The 20,281-nt window shown below is 36.3% G+C and overlaps 1 protein-coding gene across 1 annotated transcript in view; it reads left to right on the forward strand.

The window, feature by feature from the left end:
- The first annotated feature begins 15 nt into the window (after positions 1 to 15).
- The window catches only part of LOC138175163 (guanine nucleotide-binding protein G(q) subunit alpha), a 427,316-nt gene continuing 407,050 nt past the window's right edge, over positions 16 to 20,281 (forward strand). The window contains exon 1 of the mRNA XM_069105568.1: positions 16 to 298. Coding sequence (XP_068961669.1) covers positions 163 to 298 — 136 coding nt within the window. The 5' untranslated portion in view covers positions 16 to 162. The remainder of the gene's footprint in view (positions 299 to 20,281) is intronic.

Below are 20,281 nucleotides of genomic sequence, written 5' to 3' on the forward strand. Positions count from 1 at the left end.
CCCCCCCCCCCCCCTTTCCCCCTCCCACCCCAGTCCCTCTTCCCACACCCAGCCCAGGGGTTAGCTGCCGCCGCGGCCCGCGGCGGTGAGTGAGAAAGGAGCGCGCGCGCGCGTGTGTTTTCTGGGGGTACTGGGGGGTTGTGTCTGAAGCAGTTAGGAAGAATGACTCTGGAGTCCATCATGGCGTGCTGCCTGAGCGAAGAAGCCAAAGAAGCCCGGCGGATTAACGATGAAATCGAGAGGCAGCTCCGCCGGGACAAGCGGGACGCACGCCGGGAGCTCAAGCTGCTGCTGTTGGGTAAGTGGGAGAGCCGCCTCCCCTCGCTCCCCGACTACTTCCCTTCCTTTGCCCCATCCACCTCGGCTCCCTCCGCCTCCCCTCTCCTCCCCCTTCTTCCACCCTCGGGGCAGCTGCCCTCTGCACCCCCAACTGCTGATGTGCTCACCAAGCACCCCTCCCCCAGCACCCAACACACACACACACACACACACACACACACACCCCACCACCACGCGCGCGCGCGCGCGAGAACACACACACACACACACACACGCACATACACGCACGCGCGCACGGTGCCCTTATGGAGTGTATCTTTCCATATGCATACCCTACGCCCCCCATGTTCCCCCCTCCCCCATCTTAAAAGCTATACTTCTGCATGTGCCCGGGCATATGCAAACCCAAGGGCTATGCATTGTGTATGCGTGTGTATCAGATGTGGACACAGCACATATGAAAGTCGTATCATGGCAAGAGGGGGCAGGGCATGTGGATTTGGGGGTGAGGGAGGGGGAGTAAGAAATAGGGATTCAACTCCCAGTTTCTTTGCCTGAGCTCCGTGGGAGCGTGCTATTTCCGTTAGGATGATTGGAGTCGGGAAAATGTGTTCGCGCACATATATCGCATATACTGTGGATCATGTTTTCTGTAGATTCCTATGTATGTACAGACATATTATCTATATATAATAGATAATACAGGTCTGTGCTTCCTTGGGTGCATATATTAAGAATGCATTTTGGGGTGTAGGGAGAGTATAACGGTGGGCTTCAGAAGGAGATTTGATGTGGTGACATGGAGGAAGGGGGTGGTGGTGGTGACTCTCGGAAGCTAGGGCAAAGGAGGCTTAAAGTGAGATGTGAAAAAGAGGCGGCAAATGTTGTAAAAAAAAGTGAAATTCTGTTGCAACCTGGCGACTAGAGCTAGAGCGAGAGAATATGAGAGCTTCTTAGGGAAGGGTTGGTGATAGGCTGCACCACTCCTTCAAAAGGAAAGAAAGGCTTGGGGTCCGGGTTGTTGGGGTTTGTGCTGGTAAGAGTGGCAGAGGTTGTTGATGTGATGGGAGCTTTTGATTTCATGAGATAAGCACATGAAGGACCCTCTTCCGAACAGGTCCTGGTGAAGAATCAAGAATCAACCACTCAGCTGCTCTTGTGGAGATGAATAGTGACCTATTGTGTGTTTGAAAATGACACTGATTTAACACCTTTGGAACTGGCCCATTTGGGCCAGAAATAAAATGGGCTGAGTATAGGACAATTTCCCATTAAGTGGGGGGGGGAATGAACCTTCAAATTCTGCCCTAATTTTAGCGGGATTGCAAGGAAATATCCTTTCTCAGACAGAAATCCATATTGATGCTTTCTTTGAATAGTGTTTTTAGTGTTTTAAAAACCAAGAGATTAGTTTTCACATACACACTACAGTGTGACACAATTCTTAATTACTGTGATAGGAACAGTATAGGGCTTTGGAATAATAGGCCTGAAAAATGTCTGCCCTAGTGTTATGGATACTTCTGTGTGTTGAAAATACACTACATAAATTTTTGTGTTGGCCAAAGATTGCCATTATTAAGGAGTCTCAGAAACGTACATCTTATCTTGAACATTCTGTCTTGTGTTGCAAGGAGCTATTTTGCTGTTGAAGCCCTATTGTTTGTGTGTTGGGTCAATTAAAGAGGAGGAACAAAAAAGAATAATGACAGAAAGATACAAATGGTTAGTTATACATGTTGTGAAGAAGCAAGCAGAACACGTGATTCACTTTGGAACACAGTTAGACAGATTGGCACATGCTTAGTCTAGAGGGAATGGAAGGCAGAAGTACTGAAGGAAAAGATGTGGACTTTTAGGAAATAAAATGAGGGATGCAGAAACCAAGACTTTATGATGAAGACTATAATGAGTCAAATTGAAGGCTACTTTTTTTAAGGGCTGAAATTGCTCAAATGGATAGATGAGATTTTTTTCTATGAGAAGGAATATTAGGGAGGAAATGTGTCTCTTTAGAGGTGCATAATTAGAAAACATAAATATGTCATTTTAAGCTTTTTGTTTCAAAAAGTATTTTTTTCACCTGACCTGCATTCTGCCTTGATTTGTTTCTGTTTATGGTTTTAACAGCAGGTTCCAGGGTTTCTAACCCTTACCCTACATAGTGCAACAAATGTTTCAGTGCTTGGGCTTCTTAGGACATTAGAGGAGAGCAGAGGGAAGACTCAAATGGCCTCAGAAACTTGCCCCAGAAGGAAGACTTTATTTACTTGTAAATATGTATTCTGTTTATTTAAATAAGCCTGCTTTGTTTTTAAATGTAAGTTAGTGGTGACTTTTTAGGAGAAGGGAAGAGGAAGAAACAATTCACATCTACTGTACTTCCCTGGGCTAGAGGGTCCAGGGAATATCTTGCTGTGACTCCCTGACACCCCTCTTTTCCATCTCAGATAGTTAAATAGGCTTATTTGAATTCCCTTCCACCTAATTAAAATCTCCCCCTCCCAATTAAAACTGTTAGTGTAACCTGAAATTAAAGTTTAGTCTTTAAAATCAACACCCTGCCTAAAGATTTAAAAATTACATAGATTGTTGTGTTCTGAACACAAACCTATAAAGTAGGAGAATTATCAAATGATTTCTAGCTTCATATATCATTCATGATTTGTGTAACATAAACATCCTAAAATAGCTGTATTTATTTTACATATGGTAAATGTAGATTTTCCACACAAATTAACAAACCAATCTATAATGATATTATTATGATTTTCAGGCTAAAGGTGAAAAATGTGAGTGTGTCTTAGAGATCTTGGGGGGAATTGGGTGAGAGAGAGGGAGAGAGACAGACAGACAGAGACTGAGATACAGAGAGGGGAGAGAGAGAGAGAGAGAGAGAGAGAGAGAGAGAGAGAGAGAGAGAGAGAGAGAGAGAGAGAGAGAGAGAGAGAGACAGAGAGAGAGAGAGAGAGAGAGAGAGACAGAGACAGAGACAGAGAGAGAGACAGAGAGACAGAGAGAGAGAGAGACAGAGACAGAGACAGAGAGACAGAGAGACAGAGACAGAGAGACAGAGACAGAGAGAGAGACAGAGAGACAGAGACAGAGAGACAGAGACAGAGAGACAGAGAGAGAGAGGAGTGTGAGTGTCTGGGGAAGGTGCTTTTGGTTTATGGAAAACCTGATGTGGTTTTCTGTAAAATGAGTGTTCATTCGTTCCTTCACTATTTCATTTGATATACACTTGAATACCTACCTATCTGCTCAGTGCAGGACTGCCTTCTACTTGTGGAGGTTACAGGAATTTGTAGCCCAATGTCATTGCTTAGATGTCTAATAAGTGCTCAGCCTGGACAATTTGGAAAGTGTTAGAGATGGGAAAATATCCTACAGTATCAAGCTTTTCAAAGTAAATTCATAAGTGGTATTGAAGATGAATATTTACTTAAAGCCATGAGACTATTTTGTAGGTTTCCTTCCTTCCTTCCTTCCTTCCTTCCTTCCTTCCTTCCTTCCTTCCTTCCTTCCTTCCTTCCTTCCTTCCTTCCTTCCTCTTCCTTCCTTTCTTCCTTCCTCTTCCTTCCTTTCTTCCTTTCTTTCTTCCTTCCTTTCTTTCTTTCTTCCTTTCTTTCTTTCTTTCTTTCTTTTTCTCTTTCTTTCTTTCTTTCTTTCTTTCTTTCTTTCTTTCTTTCTTTCTTTCTTTCTTTCTTTCTTTCTTTCTTTCTTCAAGGTTATTCTGTGGACATTTGAAATTGTGTGACCTTATGTTTTTTAAAATTTAACTATTTGGTTTTAGGAGCTAATGATTAAGATGAAATAATAAAAGGGAAGTTGTGGTTACCTAGCTAATAAACTGTGCTTGTAAAATTGGGGACATTCTGGCTCAAATCCAGTTTTATGTCAAATGGGTCCTGAGTTGTATGGTCCTTGAAAAATACTTTGAATACTCATTCTTTATTGTTTCTTAAAATAATCCTAATAACCCCCCCCCACTTAATAATATTGCATTTTAGCTTCCATTCTTTTTTCTTTATTTTGTATAAATCTGTGATTCCTCTTTCTTACTGTTCCCAATTTGAAGATACTGATATTTATCACCCCCCCTAACCTTTTTATGAAAACTTTCTATTTGTATGCTCTGTGTACCACAGAGAATGCTCTAATTTGCTCTTGTATACTTTGGGGGTATTTATTATATGTAAATTATATAATGTTTGTTTCTTTATTCTCTCAAAGGAAATATATTTTTATCTGGCTGTACATGAGCCACTCCTTCTGATGCTCTGGAGGGTGTGTGTGTGGGGGGGTGTAAATTAAGAACATGACTTCAGATGCCTGAATTCATATACAGATACTCAGAAACTTGATTTGATTACATTTTTTATTCTAAATGGAAATCTACTCTTCATCTATTTTCTAATTCATAAATCCTGATAGCTCCTATTCTTTAGATTCTGGGTCACTGATAAAGATTGTGGTTTGGCAAAACTTTTTAGTAATGGCCTTTTATTTATTAATTTCTAACAATTGAAAACATGGAAAATTCTAAAATTTATAGCCTGCAAGTAAGCCAATCTTAGGAAAACTAACAACCACCTTTGATCTTCTCAGCTAATTCAGAGATCTAGTTGCAAAATCTAACTCTTTAGAATGCTGTGGATTTGTGACTTTCTGTAGAATGACTTAAAACACTGCAAACCAAAGAATGGATTATCAGGATACAGTACTGTTATTTTCATCTGTGATACATAAAATCTTGATCCCTTTTTATGGTATGCAACTGTTGCAAGCAACTTGTTAGAAAAGCATGTCAGGGTTATAAGCACTAATAGAAAATATTATATTACATTTGGAACAGTGTACTTTACCATGTTATGTGCATTTGGAAATGATAACAGTCATGCCTAAGATATGAACATTAGAAAGAAATAACAAGCCATTGGATTTCCTGGTTATTTATATCTTGTATTCAATAGCTAAGCCCCATTCTTTTTTTTTTTAATAAAAGTTATTATAAAATTCTCAGCAGTCACAAATAAAATTGTTCTTTGCTCATCAACCAGAAAAATGTATGAGAAAAAAACCGGAATGTGTAAATATAAATTTTTGGAAATTGTTGATAGTAAAACAGTAGCAACAACCCATAATTCAAGAGGTTTTCATGTGGATATTTAGTGAGATATTTCAGTTCATTTTAGTTAAGTATAATTCACTAAACATTAAGTGTCTACTGTGTGCTAATCACTGTGCTCTGTACTGGAGATGCAAAGACAAAAATGGACATAGTCTCTGGCCTTGAAGAGCCTACATTTCACTCTGGAGAAGCAGTGTGCACACAGATAAGTAAACAGAAAAATACATATAAATTGGACAACAGGTAATTTTGGGTACATGCAACAAAATCATAACCCTGATAGGTGTCAGAATAAGGAGGTTTTGGGGCGGCTAGGTGGCTCAGTGAGTAGATCACTGGCCCTGGAGTCAGGAGGACCTGAGTTCAAATGTGGCCTCAGACGCCTAACACAAAAACTAGCCATGTGGCCTTGGGCAAGTCACTTAACACCAATTGCCCTCCAAAAAGCAAAAAAAAAAAAAAAAGAGTAAGGAGGTTTATTTAGACAGTGTATCTGCATGGCTAAAGGATTTTGAATTCAGACATGATATAAATAAGGCAAGGATTTGTATGTATGTGTATATATATGTAATATTTTTGGGCTTGATTATCTAGATGACATAGTCTTTGTCTAGTCAGAAGCATAGAGAGAAATCAATTCTCAGGTGGGTCAGGTGTGAGACCTCTCTGTCACCACAAGACAGAGGTGTTAATGAGGTTCCCATTGGAGACCCACCAAAAAAAATTTTTGGGTAAAAACAACTTTAACTTGTAAAGTGCTGAAGTATCTCTAAATATTAGGATTCTATTTTGAATAAATTTCCTCTTTTCTGTAATAAAATGTTATATTTGGTTGTCAATAAATTAAAAGAAGGTTGAAACATCCCTCATAAAAATGAAAGTTGGAAGCCTACAGAGCCATTGTTGTAAGGTTTTGTATTAAACTATGTAGACACACTGTCTACATTGCTTCTATTTGTCAAATAACTGTTCCTCCATTCCCCCTTTACATTTTTTTTCTGTCGTGTGGATTCTTCTGCACAAATTAAATCCTTATTTGACATTTAAGTGGTCCCTCATGCCCCTAGATGAAATGTTTTGAGGTGAATTGGCAGTATAAATTGGAATAAGAATAATTTAGCATCACAAAGTTTAATATAAAGGAACCCTCTAGCTCTTTTTCTTAGATACACCGCTGTCCTTTCTGATAAGTACATTGTTCACTTTTTAAAAGTGAAATGTGTACAGTCTATGTATGGTGACATACATATTTTCTGAGCTAAAAATCAGGACACTGGGAATGATAAATGAGATTCTTTTTTGCAAAGTCCAACTATAAAGAATTCTTTACTTAAAATGGTCACTGCCCTGGAAACTTTGGGATGTATGGTTTCCATGAATACTTGCGTTCTGATTTTTATTGTAATACATTTTTTGGTGACTCAGAAAGGAACCTTCTTATTTATGAGTAGATGGGCATCATTTTCTTAGGAAAAATGAGGAACATTTCCCCCCATAATGATCGAAGTTTTAATCCTGTTAAATTCTTTTCATGTATTGCCAAAGAAGGTTTTTCTGTTGGAGCATTCATATTCTTTTTGCATGTGGTTGTGTCCTTCCCATCGATCTTAGAAGAAACATTGTAGAGGGGTCTAGAAGTACTTTATGTAGAGATCAAAGTGGTCCTCTCAGAGGAAAGATAAGAAGTCATTTTATGAAGGTTAAGGCAGAGAGGGACACAAAGCATGTAAGAACAGTTTCTTACCATTAGGCTCTCCACCCACAAGATGTATCCTATCACAGAATTTTTAACAAGCTAAAGGTCTATTTGCCTAGCAGATGGGGGAGGGCAGTGACAATTTTGTGGATGAAAACTATTATAATGGCTCTTAAGCAAATGAGATCTCTGCAAAATACATCCTAGGAAAGTGTGAAATGGTGTTATAAGGTAAAATGTGTGATTGCTGGTAATTAACTCTGCAGCAATAACTGAATACTATAAACAGTGAACATTTTCTCTTATCCTGCTGAATGGAATAGCATTAAAGAGAGATCTATTCTCAGACTCAAACACTATTGCAAGTGAACAGCTGTTACAAATAAAATTATAGGAAGTTTTTGAGCAGTCACCTTTTATTTGCTATACTGCTCATAATTAGAATACCTACCTGACAGGCCAGTGAATAAAAATCAGTGTCCCTCAGAGACAGCATAGAAAAGGAGAATTGAGTATATTTGTAGGAATTGAATTAACAAATATCAAGCAACCTTGTACATAATATTGCCCAACAGTAATATATATGCATACATATCATATAGACCTATGCTATATATGCATATATATATATAATTACTTTAAGCCTGAGAATTGAGTTATATTTTTTTCCCTTGAGTTTCATTTTAGAAGCCAATATAAACTACTTGGGCTTAAATTTTGGGAAAAATTTTAAGAATAAAATTAAAATATTTATCAAAGATGAATGTGAAGAGGCAATGTATTAATGGTTAGAGTTCTGGACTTAAGAGTCAAAAAGATCTAAATTCAAATTTACTTCTGGTACTTACTAATTGTGTCACCTTGGGCATGTCTCTTAACTTCTATCTATAGTAAGACACTCTCTAGGATTCATGTGGTGCAATAAGATCTCTGGATTTGGAAACATACCCAAATTAACATTCCTTCTCTGCCATTTATTTCACTGTATGGGCTTGTGTCTTAGTTTCTTCATGTGCAAAACGATGTGAATTGGATGAGATGACCTCTAAGGTCCATTTTAGCTCTTCATCAGTGTATGAGCCTATGTTCTTTTTCACTAAGTCAGAGATAGGTGGAATGTGATCAGGTAGTGGAACAGGTGGAAAGAGTTTCTAATCTGAGAACCAGCAACTTTTCTGGCAGTTCTTTATAGGAATCATAGTGTCTTCAGCTATGTGTGTGTATGAATGTATTTGTGTGTACACATACACACAAATATACATAGATATAGAATATGCATACAACACACATGTGTATGTTTATCTCTATATATCTCATGTGCTATATTAGCTGCAGCCTTCATTTTTCATTTTCTAAAAGGAGGAATTTGAATAATTCTCCATAGTTCATGCTGTTTCATTACAGAAACTCTGCCTTGTTTTGATACGCCCTTCTGATATATTTCTTTTCTTTTTGCGACTTGGATTGGTTTTTAATAAAAATAGAGACATAAAGCAGTTGAAAGCTATTGGCAGAGCTTTGATACTGTCATTTGGATTTACAGCTTGAGAAAGTTGAAGCTCATAAGAATTTCAACTCCCCAGAACCAGGTACTCTCTGCTTGGGCTACTCATTCAACACTTAGTACCTTGGATTGTTAGAGTAAAACAAAAAATCATTATATTCTATCTCACCAACTGAATTGTAGCTTTATTGATGGCAAGTGTGCCTGATCCTTCTTTGCAACGCCTTTCCTCCACTATACTTATCATAGTCATATTTACGGATTGATAAAATGGAGTCCAAAAAAGGCTTCCAATGTCATTAACCATGATAGATTATTTTGTGTGTGTGTTGATCACAGGCCCTGAATCTGTCTGATAGGAAGCAATAATTCTCAGAGAAATTATTATGGACCATTGATTTAAAAAGATTTGCTTTCTGCTATTTACTTGTCATCTTTAAAGGTGAAATGTTGGCTGATAAGGTTGAAAAAATTATATTCTTTCTTTTTGTAAATCTCTTTTTTTTTTCTTCCAGTGTGGAGGTTTTTTATTTTTCCATCCTCATAGGTTGCCTTTTGGGTTGACTTTGGCAATTGGAGTAATGTTGTTTGAAAAAGGCTTCATTTCTCTGGTCCACTATTTGCCTATGATTCATTCTCCATTGAGAATGGAATTCATTTGAATATTTTGTGTTGTTGCTGATTTAAAAGCTAAATAGCAATTTGTTCAATGGTATAAATGGAAAGCCATCCCTCTCTCTCTGTCTCACTCTGTTTTCTCTCTGTGTCTTTGTCTTTCTGTCTGTATGTCTCACTCTCACACACACATATGCACACATGCACAAGCACATAGACTACTTTGTAGGAGAGAATTCCATCACCTTTATTACAGAATTAATCTCAGATTGTCAATAATTTGAAAGAGAGTAGTTGTTTCAAGGAAGTGTGTGGTGGGTAGTACAGTTGGGAACTAAAGTGTTATTAGTGTCATTATATTCAAGATATTTCACAGAAGGGAATAATAATTGAACCACAAATTAAAGAAAAAGCTACAATGAGACTTTTTGATTCTCATGTGGAAAATGAATGCTGATGTTTAGCAGTGTATTTATAAATACTTGTAGGAGGTGGCCCTGCACATTCTTTTTTCTTAGAAAACTGAAATTCTGATGAGTAATTTCACCTTTTCTACCTTTAACTACTTCTGATAATCTTTAGTATTCAAATTCAGTTCACTATAATTGCACAGACATGCATTCAGTGCTTAGTACATCCTAGGTACTGTTCTAGGTGTTTGGGATACAAAGACAAAACAAAACATTCTCGGAACTCAAGGAGCTCATAGTCTGCTCTCTCTCGCTCTCTATTTCTCTGTGTACATGAATGAATAAAACAGGTACACAGTTAAATAAATGATAAATATGTGAAAAATTATACAATATAATTTCAATAGCGAATGCTAACAAAGGTCAACGTGCTATAATTATGATTTTTTTCATTTCCTTTCTTCATGTTTTTAACTTAAACCAATCCCAGGTACAAAAAGATTTTGTCTTACTTTTTAATTCTATGTAAATAGGATAAGAGGGACTAGTTGTTACTGAGTTGTTTTGTTTTTGAACCCCACCCCTTTAATCTCCAACATTTAGCACAAGGCTTGGCACATAGTAAACACTTAATAAATGCTTGTTGACTGACTGACTCCTGGCTCCTTCTGACACTGAGTGGCCTAGGGATTGAAACAAAGTGTAGGTTTAATCCCAGAGAGAGCTGATGCAGGGTTTTTGATGAACCACAAGGTTTTATTCTGTTTTTCTCTTTTAACCAGAACAAGGGTTGATGATGCCCTTTCATAGGAATCCCACCTTTATACTTTCATTGTATTGCATTGTAATACATTTAAATGACTAGGTTAGTTATGACCATGAGACATAAGCAAGTGTTTAGTGATATTTTTTAGACTTTCTCATTCCTACCCTTTCTAAATATTTAGGGAACTTCTAAGTTGGTGTTACTGTCAAGTGTCATGTGGTTATGATCTGGTAAGAAGGGAAGTAGGGTGATTGCATACATTAAAAGAAAAGGACTTATGATATATGTTTAACTACTTGTATAAATAGAATCAAACCTTACATAAAACTATCCCAATGAATGTTTTTTATTCCCTTTATTAATATAAGCTTATCTCACCTAAATGTTCTTAATCTTTTCCAGATAAATATAGTGTTAGATGAAGCCACATTACATGGACAGCTGTTTTCATAGGAACAATGTTATGAATAGGTAATTGTTTAACAAAATTATAGAGGATTTTCATGTTCTTAAGATAGTTTGGTTATAATGTATTAAGAATGTTATTGTAAAGTAACATGGAACAGTTGTTGGAAATTCCTGTTTAATATGATTAAACCCTGCCATATAAAAACTATACGGTAATGGTGGTTTCTTCCTGAAGATGCTTCTCTTTACCCTTTGATTGGTAGAGAGTAGATGAGTTGGGACAATTCTTTAATAGTTAGGATAATCAGAAAATGGTTGGTGGACAGGTCTGTGGTAGTATCATCAAGTTATACCTGTAAGCTTTCCTCCTCCCCTCCCTTTGAATTTGAAACCCATCTTTTCCCCTTTCACTTTTTTTGGTGAATTGATATTTTTTAAATATTTTAGCTTTTAAAGTATTTGTTATTATTCTGAAGTTGACAAACACTGAACAAGGATATTCTATAAACAAAGAGCAGAAGAGGGTTATTTATGAAGCCGCAAAGCCTTGTTATGTCCACTCGTACTTTTCAAAGAATATTATAAATTCAATAGTTAGCTAAAAGCTATCCTACTTGTCTATCTCCTTTTCGACTTCATTCTGTTTTCTTCTGTATATTTAAAAATATGCTTCAAGGGCACTCTTTTTGGGGGGAAGAGGGCATTAAAGTCATTATAGCTTCTCTGTTCCTCAATTGCCTCAACTCCTACGGTGTAAAACCCCTTAGTGGCAATCAATCATGCAATCACATTAGTCAAGGAAAATAAATCTACACATTGGCCCTGTCTAAAAATGGAAGTCTCATTTTGTGCTTCTGTTATGTCATTTTTCTATTACAAGGTAGGTAGAATGCTTCATCAGTGATGTTCAAGAATCATATTAATTTCATTGATCCCAATTCTCAAAGTTAATTTTTTCACCCACAGTGTTATAGTTGTATAAATTTTTCCCCTGGATTTGCTCTCCTTATTCTGCATTCTAGGTTTCCCCAAATTTCTCTGAATTCATTATATTCAGATAACATTATTTGTTTAGTCATTACCCATTTAGGAGTATTCCTTTAGTTTCTAGTTCTTTTCTGCCACATATGCCTAGTAGTAATATATCTGGGTCAAAAGGTATGTATAGTTAAATGACTTTTTGTTCTTTGTAAATTATCTGGACCAGTCCAGAAGTGGATGGAACAATCACAGTTCCCTCAACACTGAATTAGTGTGCCTATTCTCCCATATACCCTCTAACAATTGTAATTTTTCCAGTTTTTCCAGTTCTTATCAATTTGTTCGGTATGAATTGGAACATCACAGTTTTTAAAATTTGCGTTTCTTTTATTAGTAGTAATTTACAACATTTTTCATGTAGCTTAATAGCTATATGAATATTTTCATTTTCCTCCCTTCACTTCCTGTTTGTATCTTTTGACCTTTTACCTATTTGGGCAATGACTGGTTCTTATATATTTAAATCACTCAGATAGCACAAATTTATCAGAGAAACTTGCTACAAAGATTTTCCCCTCCTCCCCTCTATTTTTAATGGCCTTGATTTTGTTTATGCAAAGGTTTTTTCAGTTTTATGTAATCAAAGTTTTCAATTTTGTTTTCTGTAATCCTTTTTATTTAAAAAAAATCTCATCTTTGGTCAAGAACTTTATCCCTCTTCATGGTTTTAAAAGCTAGATCTTTACTGTCTCTTTTCATGATATGATAACACCTTTAATATCTAGGGCTTGTATCTATTTGGAGCAAATTGTGGTATATGGTATGAGTTATTGGTAAACCTAATTTCTGATTGTCTTTCTTTTCAATTCTCCCAGCACTTTATTTTTAATTTAAAAAATGAGTTTTTACTTCAGTTGTGTGTGTGTGTGTGTGTGTGTGTGTGTATCTTTGGGTTTATTTAATAATATGCTTTTAGTTTGTTTGCTTTTATATGCTTATCTGTTCTGTTGATCAACTTTTCTATTTTTTAACCAGTACCAAATAGTTTCAATCACTTTTGCCTTGCAGTACAGTTTTAAATCTGGTGTGGACAGTCTCCTTCCTTCCCATCTTAAAAAAAATACTATTTCCCTTTGAATGCTTGATATTTTGTTTTTCCAGGTTAAGTTTTACAGTTTTCTCTAGATTTATGAAGTAATATTGTTATTTTGATTGGTATGGCAATGAATAAATAGATTAATTTGGGTAGTTTTGTCTTTCATTTTAATAATATTGACATGCCTCAATAATGAGCAATTAATATTTCTCCAATTATTTAGTTCTGTTTTTATTTACATGCAATGTTTTGTGGTTGTAGTCATACAATTACTTTTATTGCTTTGGTAGATAGGTTCCCAAATATTTTATATAATCTGTAGTTATTTTGAATGAATTTCCATTTCTGTCTCTTTCTGCTGCTTTTGGTGATAATATATAGGAGGTGATGATTTATGTGTGTTTATGTCATATTCTGCTACATTGCTGAAATTATTGTTTTATGTTATTCTTGGTTGAATCTTCTCTACAGTCCTGTGATTTATATTATAATCTACAAGATGCAGTAATTTTATTTCTTCTTCTATATTTATTCATTGAATTTCTTTTTCTTGACTTATTACAGCTAAAATTATTAGAATTATATCAGATAATAGTGATGGTAATGGACATCCTTGCTTTAACCCTGATCTTATTGGAAAGACCTCACTTATCCTTTATAGATAATGTTAACTCTTGGTTTTCAGTAGCTGCTATTTAACATTTTAAGGAAAGACAAATTTATTCCTATGATTTTTAGTGTTTCTAATAGTAATGGGTTTTGCATATTATCAAAAGCTTTTCCTGCATGTATTGATATAATAATGTTTTTTGTTAGATTTATTATGAATATGATCCATTATGTTATAGGTTTCTTTTTTAATATTGGACCATGTCTGCATTTTGGATATAATTAAAATCTGGTCATAGTGCATAAACTTTTTTACATGTTGCCTTGTAAATTCTTTGCCTATATTTTATTTGATATTTTTGCATCAATATTCTTTAGGGCTATTGCCATATATTTTTCTTTCTCTGTTTTTATCTCCTTGGATTAGGTATTAAGAATATATCTATCTGTCTATATCTATATATATGGAAGAATTTGGTGAAATCCCCTCTTTTCCAATTTTTGCAAACATTTTATGTGATAGTAGACTTGATTGTTCTAGGAATGTTTTATAATATTCATTTATAAATCTCTCTGCTCCCTTTTCTCCACCCTTAGGGAGACCATTTATGGCTTATTCAATTTGTCCTCCACATTGCATCATTATTTAAATGATCTATTTTTTCTTCTTTTAATTGAGGCATTTTATATTTTTGTAAATACACATCCATTTTATTGATCAATTTTCTTGGCATATTATTGGGCAAATGAATTTCTAATAATTTTCTTTATTTTTGTGTTGTGAATTTTTTTTTCAATTTTTGATTTTGGCAGCTTGATTTTCCTCTTTTAAAATCACATTGGCTATTAATTCAGTAGTTCATTTGTTTTATTAATTTTTTTTCAAAACTCCAGGCCCTCGTCTTATCAACTCATCTGTTCCACCTGTTTTGTTTTAATTTGTTTTTGCTATCAGTTTTGTTAATCTCTGTTATTTTTCCATATTCTTATTTCAATGTTTGATTGGCATCTTAAAATTTTTTGTTATTGTTGTTTGTTTAGTTGCATGCCTGATACATTGATTTGTTCTTTTTTGTTGTTGATGAAAGCAATTGGAGATAATTGTTTTTCTCTAAGGATTGCTTTGACTATATGTTTTGGTATATTGTCACATGGTTGCCATTTTCTTTGATGAAATTATCTAATTTTCTAAGATTTGTTCATTGACCCACCAGTTCTTTAGTATTACATTATTTAACTCTCATTTAAGTTCGAATTCTTTCTTCTAAGACTATTTGATTATATTTTTTATTTCACTGTCAGCAAAGGATTCTTTGGTACTTCTAATTTTTTCATTCATTTATTTTTTTTTTTGGAGGGGGTGAACCCAAGTACATCATCAATTTTTGTTAAAATGCCATGTGCCACTATATATTCCTTTCTGTCCCTCTTCAATAATTGCTAGATATACATCATCTTTAATTTTCCTAAAATTTTATTAAAGTCCTTATCTTCTTTCTTGTTCATTTTTGGGGTTAGATTTGTCGAGGTCTGAAATGACTTCACTGAGGCCTCCAACTATTATAATTTTGCTCTCTATTGCTCTCTGTAATTCAATTAAGAGTATCTAAACGGGGGCGGCTAGGTGGTGTAGTGAATAGAGCACTGGCCCCAGAGTCAGGAGGACCTGAGTTCAAATCAGGCCTCAGACACTTAACACAAAAATTAGCCATGTGATCTCGGGCAAGTCCCTTAACCCCAAGTGCCCTCCAAAAAGCAAAACAACAACAACAAAAAAAGAGTATCTAAATCACCATTTGGTGTGAAAAATATCTATATCCATATAAAATTATTGATGTTATCTCATAGTCTATAGTGCCTTTAAGCATAGGTAATTTCTCTTTTTAAATCTCTTTTAATCATTTAAATCATGACTATTTCTACTGTTGCCTGGCCTAGGCTCACAATAATACCTTTTTACAAAGTTCATTTGAACCATAATGAATTGTTCTCCAACCACTCATTTTACCAGTATGAGTCTTTATGTTTCTTTTTTCTTGGAAGCAATTGGGGTTAAGTGACTTTCCCAGGGTCACACAGTGTCTGAGGTCAAATTTGAACTCAGGTTCTCCTGATTCCAGGGCCTGTGCTCTATCCACTGTACCACCTAACTTCCTGGAGTCTTTATGTTTCAAAAGACTTTCTTATAAACAATATTATTAGACTCTACTTTCTAATCTATTCTGCTATCCTTTTCCATCTTGTTAAGTTCATCTCATTTGCATTAATGGTTATAATCATTAATTGTGTATTTCTCTCCATATCCTTCAATAGTTTTTTCTCTCTTGCTCTACCCCCACCCCCAGTACTACTCTTTACAAAGAAGAAAGTGTAGGAGAAGGAATATAATAAATATTATTGCTCTGTAATTGAAGGTATCTACTTCTACATAATTTTCTTTCCATTCTTCCCTCTGAGATATCAACCACAAGGCTTCTATTCTCTCTCTCTCTCTCTCTCTCTCTCTCTCTCTCTCTCTCTCTCTCTCTCTCTCCCCATACATGTGTTTGCACAAGTACATGTATTTTTTTACACTTTATCTGATTTAGATAAGTGAGGTTCATAGGATACCTCTCCTCCCATTCTCTAGGTTTGTATATTTGATTCTTTTCACATACCTCAATTCTTAGAAATATTAAGTTTCATCCCCCTATTCCTCATTTATTCCCTTATTCATATCCTTATTATATAATTTCTTAGTGTAATCCTATTTCACTTCTTTGAACTCTTTCTTTCTGTCTACTTGCAATATTTTTCCTTAGACCTGGAAGCTCTGGATTTTGCCTATTATATTCCAGGATGTTTACATTTTGAGATGTCTTTCACGATGTGACCAGTGGATCATTTCTATTTTTATTTCACCATTTGGTCGTACTAGATCTGGACAGTTTTTGTTTGCAATTTCTTGCAATATAGTGTCCAAGTTTTTGTATCTTCATGATTTTCAGTAATTTTGGAGATTCTTAAGTTACTTATTCTTGACTTTTTTCTAGGTAAATTATTTTTAATAGTAGATACATTATATTTTCTCAAAATTTTTTCAGTCTTTTGATTTTGTTCCTATTATCATCTCATGGAGTTTTTAAATTTTTATTTGTTCCATTCTAATGAAGCTTTCTGTATGCTGTTATAAGCTACTTATTTAAACTTTCCTCCAGAGCTCATTTTATTTATTCCTTCTTTCATTTCTTCCAGGCACTCTTATAGTCCTTGGGGACAAGCCATTTTTTTTCTTCTGATTTTCTGTAGTTGTGGAGTTACTCTATTTTTCTAGGTTAAATAATTCTATTTCTATAATATTTCATAGTAATTGGTTTCTTTATTTGCTAATAATATCCCTAACTTCAAATCTTGATGTGCAACTTTGCGCTTGGGTCACACATTTGTGTCCCTCACACATTTTTGCATGGCATGGTCCCACTTGGTTCTGACCTCTATTCTCTGGGCTCCTGCCACTTCTACCATCCCCGGCATATCTACTCAGACTGTTGTAATTTTTCAAGCTCACCTGGATTATTTAGGCTCAGAATGCTGTTGTCTTCAGCATTTTGTGGAGCATCTCAGGTTAGATTTCTATGGACTCTGAATCCCTTTGGCCAAAGTGTTACTAGTCCCATTTCCACATCTGAGGTCAGAGCATTGTGGGTTTTTGACCCTTTTGAGGTTTCCCTATTCAAATACCGTGGGTCTGCTGACCCACAAACTCAGAACCCACAGGTTCACAGTGTTTCTTGACCCTCAGGAGCAAATCAGGCCAGAGTGTTGCAGACTTCAAGCCCCTTCTTTGGGAATTGCTTGTAGAGGGTTGCCTTCTTTGATTCCTGGATCCACAGTCAGAGATCTATAGCTTTCTAAGACCCCTGGACTTCCCTGTCTGCTCATTCTGTTTTTCTACCCCTCAAAAATTATAGAACACTGTGGACAGGAGCTGGAGCATCTCTGGTCTGAGAACTGACAGACTTCTAGTTTATTGACCTGCACTTGCACTGACTTCCTTGGTGAAGGAGTCCTGCAAGCTTCTGACTGCATTTTTGAGTGGTCTTGGATTACTATAGTTTTTTTTTTAGATTATTTAGTCATTAGTTACTATTTGTAGGTATTTGTGGGTATACATGTAGGCAAGTTGGATTCTTCTGTGACTTTTCATGAAGCCTTCTTTACCAGAAGTCACAGTGATATCCCTTTTTACTTTCTAGTGAAACAAATAACCAGCTGGGAAGACAAATCTAATTAGGGTGCAGCAGCAGAGGGAGACATAAACTCTGTTTGTTTGCTGGTTTATCTGTTGGAGATGAAGCAAACCTATGATATACAAGAGATGCAAGAGAAGGTGTAAAGCTTTTCAGGGAACATGTGCCATGCCAAGGGAGCCCCATCATGCTTTGCTCCCTCACATATCTATCCCTTCTTCCAATATTGTAAAGGTATATTGCTTGGCTCAGTGGTGCATGCCTATAATCTTAGCTACTCAAGGAGATTGAGACCAGCAGATCTCAGGAGTTCTGAGGTGTAGTGGGCTAAGTATATCATATGTCTGCACTGGTTGTTATTAGGATAGTGAGATCTTGGGGTTTGGGAAGAGGTGCGTTAGATTGCTTCTAAGGGGGGAAATCAGTCTAGGTCAGAAATAGAAGAGGTCAAAATTCCCATGCTGATCATAATGGCATTGAGCCCATGAGTAGCCCCTTTACTTTTCCAGCTTGGTGAGATAGTCTTTAAAAGACTCAGTTTTTTTTTAAGTTATACATAATGTTTCATTGCCCAGTGAATTGATATTTTGGTGACATAATTTTTTTTTTTTTGCTTTTTGGAGGGCAGTTGGGGTCAAGTGACTTGCCCATGGTCACATGGCTAGTTTTTTGTGTTAAGTGTCTGAGGCCGGATTTGAACTTGGGTCCATCTGACTCCAGGGCCAGTGCTCTAATTACTGCACCACCTAGCCGCCCTAGGGACATAATTTTTAAAGATAATTGATAATGTGAAATATATAGGGTGGCTTCCTTTTGCCCATACCTCACCTATAGCATAACCCTGAGCTCTTGGGTTGGAAGAATCAGTATTACCAACTTGGGTTGGTATCACCATTATAAATATCATGTAGCTTAAGCTTTGCTTCAAGCTTTTCTGAATTTTGGCCACCTAGGAATATATTCACATTTATAACATTGTTTCCTTTGAATTAAGTTCTGTAATGTTGTTTCACCTAGCATGTTTTCACAGAAACAATTAGTGAGGCTAGATGGGATATTTTTTGTAACAGGTTTTTCTTATTTTGTTTTCCAAAGCAGAATACATTGTTGTTAATAAAAATTTGACATACTTGTCCTTTTTACAGAGGACTGGAGTTATGTTCATTATTGTCAGGTAAGAAAGAGTGAACCCAGATTGGATAAATTTTTTTAAAATCTTGTAGTGTTAAAATTAGGATGTAATAAATTATTGGGAAATATTTTCCCCTGAAACATGATACTCAGTTTTGCTGGGTAGGTGACTCTTGGTTTTAATCCCAGCTCCTTTGACCTCCGGAATATCATATTCCAAGCCCTTCGATCCCTCAGTGTAGAAGCTGCCAGATCCTGGGTTATCCTGATTGTTTTTCCACAATATTCAAATTGTTTCTTCCTGGCTGCTTGTAATATTCTCTCCTTAATCTGGGAATTCCGGAACCTGGCTATAATATTCCTAGGAGTTTTCTTTTTGGGATCTTTTTCAGGAGGTGATCAGTGGATTCTTTCAACGTCTATTTTGCCCTCTGGTTGTAAAACATCAGCGCAGTTTTCTTTGAGAACTTCCTGGAGGATGATTTCTAGGTTCTTTCTTTGGTCATGGCTTTCAGGTAGTCCAATAATTTTTTAAATTATCTCTCCTGGCTCTATTTTCCAGGTCAGTGGTTTTTCCCATGAGATATTTCACATTGCCTTCTATTCTTTCATTTGTTTCGATCTGTTTAACAGCATCCTGATTTCTCATAAAGTCATTAGCTTCCATTTGCTCCAATCTAATTCTGAAGCAATGATTCTCCTCATTGAGCTTTTGAGATTCTTTTTCCATCTGGCAAATTTGGCTTTTTAAGGCATTCTTCTCCTCATTGCCTTTTTTGAGCCTCTTTTGCCATTTGAATTAGTCTGTTTTTTAAGGTGTTATTTTCCTTAGTAAGGCTATTGACTCTCATTTCATAATTTTCTTGTATCATTCTCATTTCTCTTCCCAATTTTTCCTCCACTTCTCTTATCTGCTTCTTAAGGTCCTCTATGGCCTGTAACCAGCTCGTATTTTCCTTTGAAGCTTTTGGTGCAAGAGTTCTGACTTCACTGTCTTCCTCCTGTTCCATGCTTTGCTCCTTTTTGTCCCCAAAATAGGAGTCTAATGTTGGAATCTTCTGTCTGCTTTGTTTCCTTTGCCTGGTCATGTTGCCCCTCAGTCACTTGACCCCTGGGCTTATAGGACTCTGCCACCAGACAGGGGAGCTTTCGTCCCAAATGCTGGGGTTTTCTCAGCTGCCAGAGTTATTAGATGGGTGCCCTCTCTGAGGTCTCCACATGCTCTGGCAAGCTGGACACACACCCCAGGACCTCCACCCTAGACTGCAATCCAGATCCAAGCAGGTTAAAGCAAGAGCGATTACCCCTCAGACTGGTGCTTGGTCCCCCTACACTCTGCAGGCCAGGAGCTGAAACTGCCACATGGTGCTGGCTGGCTGTGCTGGCGTTTCAGTGGCTTTTGCCCCTGCCACGCACTCCCACT

This window comes from Petaurus breviceps, unplaced genomic scaffold, assembly GCF_028583685.1.
Source record: "Petaurus breviceps papuanus isolate PSGF00001 unplaced genomic scaffold, PetGlider_PUasm1.0 138, whole genome shotgun sequence".
Classification (NCBI taxonomy): domain Eukaryota; kingdom Metazoa; phylum Chordata; class Mammalia; order Diprotodontia; family Petauridae; genus Petaurus; species Petaurus breviceps.